We start from the raw sequence: 8,808 nt of genomic DNA, 5'->3' as shown, positions 1-8,808 counted from the left end.
TTGAAACAGTTGTTCAAAGGGCTGAACCTTTGGCTCTGCTATGCAGCTTTTTTTCTCCCCCATAATAGTGTCAATTGTCCCTTTGATGGTTTTCATTTCCCCTACCCGTTTTTATCAATATTTTAATCACTTGTTCCTCTGGTGGTCATCAATCATAATTCCAAATTTGGTACAGTTTCATTCAGTAGTTTTCTATTCAGACATATTCAGACAGCTTAATCCATTACAGCCCCGCATTACTGCATGCAGATGCAACTACAAAGATTAACTTTGTGCAGTTTTTAGTTGAATTTTTATAAGGGTTTCATGTTTGTGCTTCTGAAATGTTCCATAGTAATGTACTCGTACATACTGTGGGAATAGTTGTGTTATCTGAAGTCACTGAATTACCATCTTCTACATAGTATAGATAGTGGAAAATTTGCCGTCTTTCAAGTGATACCTCGCTCATGTTCAGCATATGTGTGGATTCTTACAGTGTAAATTTATGTGTATACAATGTGAAAAATATACATAAACATTCAGACTTGTGACTGGTCACAGACCTGTTGGGTTAGATACATTTTACTGTGTAGGCCTGTATTCTTCCTTTTCCTGTTTATGGGTTTCTGATCCAATTTCAACTTTTTTATATTTCCTGTGAGATGTAGGATTTAGGATTTTGCAGTTGATGAGAATTTTGGTGTAGAAAGTAGTGTCCAGTAAATATGGCCATTATGGAATGGTATTTCATTTGTGTGCAGTAAACATCCAGTATATGGCTAGACCTAAATACCAGCACTTCTACAGTAATGTGGTGTTGCTGTGGCATTTGGTTTTCAGCATACAAAAGTTTTAAAGTTTCGAGTTGGTAGTGTTAGTGTTTAAGTTAATTTTATGATATACTTTAGCATTCATACTGCCTTTCCATATTATAATAGTTATAATAAGTATTGGAAAGTTATATGATATTGTTGTTACCAGTAATATTAATGGAATATTTCTAAACAGAAAGTAAAGGGGCTTTTGCAGAACCTGACATCACTGTGTATGTCAGCTTTCAATTTCAACTGGAATGATGACACATGTTTGCCTAGTGTTAGAACACTCCAGCAGGAATAGTAACTGTGCTGTGTGTATAGATTTAATCCCCAAGTGGTGACTGGAGGTTTTCAATCATGCAAAGACCTCAAAGGGAGTTAGTGGTTCATTTCTTTTATAAATGATCATGGTTGCATGCACCTGTTCTTAAAAGGTATCTCACTACAGTAACCCATCCTTGAACTAGACTGCTAAATCTGTGAAAGGAAATACAATAAGTTGCTGTGGACATGATCAGATAATACACATAGGTGGGGTACCAAAAGTTAATGAAGTTTAGAAAGTTAAGATTAAGAAAATACCATTGGAGAGGGAGACCATCCGTTGTTAAGAGAGAGGGGGGGGGGGAGGGGAATAATGCACTGGTGAAAATGAGGAGGAGTAGCAAAACCTCCCAGACACATTGACACGAATCGCGTTGTTTGTGGTTTGGCACATAAACGCACATTGACGCGACTCGCGTGAAAAAGCTGAAAGAACGCAGTCAAAAAAAAAGTTTTCTGCTGATTTGCGTCAAATTGTGGTGTGTTTTAGCGGGCATGTCCCTCTTCCAAGGTAAACACTTGACAACACTGTTGTCTCCTTGAACCCTATCCATAATGATAAACCTCAGTTCCTCACAAGGAGTCAGGCTGCAGGGTTGGACTGTGTGTGTTGTCTCTGTACACACCACTAATTCTCCCCCTCTCGCCCGAGCCGAAGCCCCTATGGTCTGAGTGTGATAATATACAATTTCTGAGCATATTTTTATGTGATTTTGTTGATGGAACATAGATATATATCTTGAAAAGAATGGTGCCTGTTATCAGTCATTAGGCCTAGGGACAAGACGCATGTTCACTGTAGCTAGGTTTTTCCACTCTGCCTCCCCTAGGCCCTAGCTGTGAGTACATTTATGTATATAGTGAAGCCAGTGCCTAAACTGTATATTGTGTGAAAGATATAGTGGCTGGCATTGTGATATATTGGAACTAGCATGGGTTACGTAAGCCATAGCCATAGTGTGGAATAGAGTAGGCATTACCTGTACGCCATAGTCGGGAAGGTATTATTAGAGGTGTTTAGCCCGAGGCGTCTCGTCGACGTAGGGATACATAAAAACATTTTGTCATGGTGACACGTGACAATGTATCCATACATTTTGCAATTGCAAGGTCTGTTATTTGCTCAATTTTCAAATCTCGTGCTTGATTTTTCGTACGTAGGCGCGGGACACTTTCCCTAATCTGCCACCAGGCAGGGACACTCCCTGACCGTGTGTGACCCACGTGCTCCCTTGTCTTGGTCACTCACCTTGTAGCAGTGTCTCTGAATGGACATGGTGTGCCGAGGTCTCTCTGATGCTGAAATTCAAGCCACCCTGGATGCCTTCACAGGGGACAGTTATTCCCCACTTGATGACGACATGGTGGACAAGGATTACATGCTTCCCGAGGATGAAACAAGCAACAATGATGAGGATGTATCGTCCCTGAGGAAGCGGTGATATGTGACATATTGTGAGGCAAGAGAAAGCCAGCCTGGACCCCAACGACATGCACGCACCTCTCTCCAGCCCCTAGAGGAAAGGGAGGACGAGGACGAGGATGGAGCCGTGGGATGTGGTGAGAGGATTTTGCTGTGTGGAACTGAAAGGGCGGCGAGGAGGAGACACAGGTATGGGCCTAGTGCTTTGTATGGGGAAGACGTGAGTGGTGTGGCGGTAGTGACTGGTGAAAGTGAAAGTGGTGTGGTGAGAGTGAGTGGTGAAAGTGAAAGTCGTGGTGTGAGGGAGGTAGTGCAAGCACGTTGTGTGAGGCAGCGGGGAAGAGAGAAGGAGCCACTCCATAGCACGTCTTTAACCGCTCATCATTCCCGCACTTCCTCCCCACAGCCCCGTGATGTGGGGAAAGGAGGGAATGGGAAGGGAAAGGGGAAAGGAAAAGGGAGAGGGAAGAGGAGCACGAGTGGGGAAGGGCACCACTCTCCATCTCCCCCACCTCCCCCACCACCCTCTCTTCCCCGCCCCGACGAAAGCGACGATGGGATGAGGCTGGAGATGGTAGTGTGTCGTGTGGGACTGGGAAGATGGGAGTAATTTCACTCCCATCATTCACCCCTTCACTGAGGACTGGTGGCCTGGCTGCACGGCTCCAGGAATCCATGCCGACTCCACCAGGGTGGATTTCTTCCACCTGTTCTTTGGGGAGGAGTTTGTGGAGCAGATTGTGGAACAGACTAACGCAAGCAGCCAGTGCCGTGAAAGCGAGCATGAAGGTAGAAGCGGGCACTCCCTCCAGTATAATTAGCCAGTTACCATTAGTGAGATGTTTATCTTTCTAGTCCTGGTTCTTTTAATAGGTATTGTACGGAAAAGACAAATTCCGGCATACTGGTCTACGGACCCTATGACCAGCACACCTTTCTTTGGGAAAGTAATGGGCTCGAACCGATTTCAGCAAATTCTGAGCTGCCTCCACTTTTACGATGCTGACGATCCTGCTAATGCTGATAACACAGATAGAATGAGGAGAATAAGGCTAGTATTTGATCATCTGCGGGAAAAGTTCTGCTCATCCTTCTATCCTTATCGAGACCTTGTCATAGACGAGAGTCTCGTGTTGTGGAGAGGCAATATTTCTTTTCTCCAGTACATACCCAGCAAGAGACACCATTTTGGGTTCAAGATCTTTGTTAAATGTGTGACTGTAAGACTGGTTATGTGCAAGACATAGGCTTGTGCACTGGTGCACAGACAGACATAATAGAAGATCAAAGTACTGGACTCTCAGGGTCCATGGTAAAGACAATGGTAGAGGATTACCTTCAGCGTGGTCACATGCTGTACGTGGACAACTGGTACACTAGCTCCCTTCTTGCACGGTACCTACACCTGCACGACACTGGAGTCTGTGGCACCGTAAAGAGAAACCGTTGGCAAATGGTCAAGGTTGGGAGGAAACTTGACAGGAATGAGGTGTTTTTTTCAAGGCTAATAACATTCTCACGACCCTGTGGAACCACAACAGGGAAGTTTCCATCCTGTCGATGGTACACCGCCCCCTCATGCTCCACACAGACTCTGTGTATTACAGCAGCGAGAGGAGGAGCCATGTCTGGAAACCTGAGTCGGTATTGGACTACAGTATCAACATGAGGCAAATGGACCAGTCCAACTCCATGATTTCCAGTGTGGAGTGTGCCAGGACCACAATGAAGTGGTACTAAAAGCTCTTCTTCCACTTTTTGATATCACGGTCCTTGATTCACACTACCTCCACGCCATGACTACGGGAACCTCAGAGACCTTCAAGGAGTTTGTGAGGGAGCCAGCCCGCGAAATCTTCGCAAAATATGCAGAGGACAGGCTTCACCACAGCCACCGCCCTGCCACTGCCACATTCATACCTCCTCAACTGAACCATCCTAGACTCCAGCGGCGGTGTCACGTTTGTAGCCAATCCCAAGTGAAAGAAACCACTCAACGAAAAGACATGAGGTACAAGTGTGTGGACTGCAACATTGACTTGTGCATTGCACCTTGCTTAAAGAGTACCATGCATTAGTAAATTAGTGACACTGTGTAAGCTTGCAATATGACACTCTAAGTCAAGGGTTCCCAACCTTTTTAGCACTGTGCCCCCCTTCGGTCAGGACTGTATTCATGATGCCCCCCCCCCACCCCTCTGATGCTCAAACAACAGTGATTTTATCTGTTCCATATATATGCTAAGATGCTAGATGGCAACACTGTATGTGGCTGCTCGAAATGGCAGATGTGAAGTTTTCCTAGCAAAGTTTCATATTCATACATATCTTTGGGAATACCCTGTGTGCATTTGAATGGTGTAGCCGTATGTTGAACTTCGATTACCCCAAGCCCCCCCTAGCAATCTCAAACGCCCCCCCAGGGAGGCGCGCCCCCCAGGTTGGGAAACGCTGCTCTAAGTGCTGTAAATATGTGATAATCTGACACTCACTGTAATTTTAAAGTCTGTAAGTAAGTGATAACAGTAATATAAGGAGGAAACTGGTATAGTGGAAGTGGAAAAGTATAATTTAAGAGGAAAAGTAGAATGTAAGTTGAAAGAGTAGTCATAGCGAGTTCGCTCATTATGTAAACATGCGATAATCTGACACCCACTATAATAGTAAGGCCTGTAAATATGTGATAACAGTTATATAAAGTGGAAACGGGTGTAATGTTAGTGGAAAAGAACAATGTAAGTGGAAAAATAGAATGTAAGTTGAAACAACAGGCCTAGCGGGTGTGCTTACTATGTAAATATGCGCTATCATTATGCTAAATATAATCGTCTATCTATCTATCTATTGCCAGACGCCTCAATCCCGTTTGGGGTGGCCACAAACAAATCGCCTCCAAGTCGCCCTGTCCCCCGCCATTTCACTGCCCTGCTCCCAACTCACACCCCCCTCTCTCATATACCTCTTCACCCCATCCCTCCATCTCATCCTCGGCCTCCCCCTCCCTCCTCCCCTCTCCACCTCACTCACATACACTCTCTTCGTCAGTCTTTCACCCTCCATCCTCTCCACATGGCCAAACCACCTCAGTGTGTTCCTCATAACGCTTCCTATCACATCCACATCCACACCACAACGCTCCTTTATATCCTCATTCGTCAGCCTGTCTCTCCATGTGACTGCACAGGCTCCTCTTAAATAACTCATTTCCACTGCTCTCACTCTTGACTTGTGTCCTTCCAACAATGTCCAAGCTTCACTTCCGTACGTTAGAGTTGGTATCACAATACTGTCATGTAGTAACTTTTTCACTTCCATGCTCACTTCCCTGTTTCTTATCACTGCTTTCAAAGAACCAGCAACCTTTCTTCCCTGCTGTACCCTTTCAAGCACTTCACCCTCCAAACCTCCATCCTTACTCATCACACTACCCAAGTACTTAAACGTACTCACATTTTTCAATTCCTCACCATCCAACCTCGCTGTACATTCACTAACTTCATCTCTCTCAAAGACCATCACTTTACTCTTCCCTACATTCACCTTTAGATTCCGTTTCTTACACACTCTCTCAAACTCATCCACCAAGCCTTGCAGCTCCCCTTCGTCTTCACTCAACAACACAGTATCATCTGCAAACAACAGTACAGGGAGTTTCCAAACACTATCCTCTCTCACCAGGGCAACTCCAACATCCACTACCCTACCTTCTACCTTTTTTATTACCCCATTAATGTACAGATTGAACAACCATGGAGACATGACACATCCCTGTTTCAAACCAACTTTCAAAGAGAAAAATTCACTTACTTCACCATCCACACGCACTGCGGCCTTCGCACCATCGTACATACTCTTCACAGCATTCAACAACTTCCCATCTACTCCATATATTCTTAACACTTTCCACAATCCTTGTCTATCCACCCTGTCATATGCTTTCTCCAAATCCATGAAAGCCGCATACAACTTCTTTCCCTTGTCTATAAACTTTTCCACTAAAGATCTAAGAATGAATATCTGATCTACACAACCTCTTCCCTTCCTAAAGCCTCCCTGTTCTTCTCCAACTGATTTCTCTGTTCTTTCTCTAACTCTGTCTATAAGTATCCTACCATACACTTTTCCTATTATACTAAGAAGACAAATGCCCCTATGATTACCACACACTTCTTTTTCCCCTTTTCCTTTGTACAAGGGAATAATTATACCTGACTTCCAATCCTCCGGGACTCTACCTTCCACCCAGGCCAATCTGCATATCTTCCACATCCTTTCTACTACTATCTCTCCCCCATGCTTCAGCATTTCACCACACACTCCATCAATTCCTGGGGCTTTCCCCGATTTAACTTTCTTCATTGCTTCCACAACTTCTATCCTACTGATTTCTTCCTGTCTTCTCACCTCCCTCCTTCTCCCAGCCATTCCCCAGCCACTTATACTCGCATTACTTCCATCCTCTACGTTCAACAATTCCTTAAAGTGTTCTCTCCATCTGCTCACTTTTTCTCCCTTCTCCACTAGTAATCTACCATTTTTATCTTTCACTCCCCTGCTAACTTCACTTTCACCCTGTCTTACTCTTTTCACTTCTCTCCAGAACATTTTCTTACAGTCCCTCCACTTTACACTCAAATTCCTTCCAAATTCCTCATCCACTCTCTTCTTACTCTCTCTTACTAATCTTTTCACCTCTCTCTTTCTTTCCACATATAACTCTCTCTTCCGCCTCTCAGCTTCTTCCACGCCCCTATTTCTCATCCATTCATTGTATGCTTTCTTCTTTTGTGCCACAGCCTGTTTCACCTCTTCAGCCCACCACGCTGTTCCTTGCACCCCCCTCTGTCTTCTCTTCCTTCCACACACCACATCACATGCTGCACATATTTCTTCTGTAAATATCTTACACACACCTTCCACGTCTCCCATCTGCTCCAATTCATATTTGCCCAATCGTTCCTCCACTTCTCTCTTATACTCTGCCTTTCTCATCCTCTTGTAACCTTTCCACTCTCCTTGCAACTACTCCTTCCTCTCGTCTTTCCCTTCTTCTATTCCTCCATCTTACTTGCATTCTAATTCTGGCCACCACCAAGTAGTGGTCAGAAAGTCCACTCCCTCAACCTCTATACACTCTTGCATCCTTTACACATCTTCGCATCCTTTCATCCACACACACATAATCAATCATTGCCTTCCTTTCATTCAGTTCACCACCCACCCTTCTCATCACTCGCCATGTATACCTGTGGATCATTTTATGCCTGAAGAGGGTATTGGCTATCACCAACCCCCTCCCAGCACAAATATCCACTAACGGACTCCCATTCTCATCTATCTTAGCAGGCACACCCCACTCACCAACTATTCCATCCACCTTCACATTCCCAACTTTACCATTCATATCACCAATCAAAAACACTCTCTCATTCCTTCAAAACTTTTCCATGCACACTTCCACATTTGTCCAGAACTCTTCTCTCACTCTTCTAGCACGATCTTGCGTTGGTGCATACACACACAACAATCGCCCATATTTGTATTCCAACTTTCAACTTTACCCACACAACCCTTGACCCAACTGATCCATACTGTCTTATGCTCCTCTTCCATCTTTTACTCACAACTATACATACTCCTTCCTTTGCCCTCTCATTCTCACCTCCTCCTGCACATATACCCCATCCATACTCCCATTCTCTCACACTTTCTCTTCACCATTTTGTTTCAGTTATTCCACATACATCCACTTTCGCACCCTCAAGCACCTGGACAATCTCTCTCTCTTTCACCTCATCATTCGCTCCTCTTACATTCCATGTACTCATTACCAAGTCCTTTGTCCGGTCCTGGGTCGTCATCGTTTGGTTAGTCCTTGTCCGAGGCTTCTTGTTTGTGTTTTTAGTTAGTTGTTTTCCGGGGAGGGGCACTAACCCTCCGCCAACCCTTTTAGTCGCCTTTTACGACAAGCAGGGATACTGGGGGAGTATCGTATATAATCGTAAGGTCTGTAAAAAGGTGATAATAGCTATTTAAAGTGGAAACGGGTATAATTTTAGTGGAAAAGTAATATGTAAGTTGAAAAAATGAAATGTATGTTGAAACAACAGTCATAGCAAGTGCGCTCACTATGTAAATATGCGCTAACATTACGTTAAATACAATCGTAAGGCCTGTAAATATGTGATAACAGTTATATAAAGTGGAAACGGGTATAAGTTTATTGGAAAAGTATTATGCAAGTACAGAAAATGGAATGTA

The 8,808-nt window shown here is 44.2% G+C and overlaps 1 protein-coding gene across 1 annotated transcript in view; it reads left to right on the top strand.

Moving 5' to 3' along the window:
- The window catches only part of LOC145407536 (glutamate receptor-like), a 54,917-nt gene extending 53,816 nt beyond the window's left edge, over positions 1 to 1,101 (top strand). Inside the window, exon 7 of the mRNA XM_080278462.1 lies at positions 991 to 1,101. Coding sequence (XP_080134588.1) covers positions 991 to 1,101 — 111 coding nt within the window. The remainder of the gene's footprint in view (positions 1 to 990) is intronic.
- Positions 1,102 to 8,808: the final 7,707 nt, after the last annotated feature.

This window comes from Coenobita brevimanus, chromosome 8 (genome assembly GCF_032717465.1).
Source record: "Coenobita brevimanus isolate Jiangsu-jjx chromosome 8, ASM3271746v2, whole genome shotgun sequence".
Classification (NCBI taxonomy): domain Eukaryota; kingdom Metazoa; phylum Arthropoda; class Malacostraca; order Decapoda; family Coenobitidae; genus Coenobita; species Coenobita brevimanus.
This window is presented reverse-complemented; position numbering and strand designations above follow the sequence as displayed.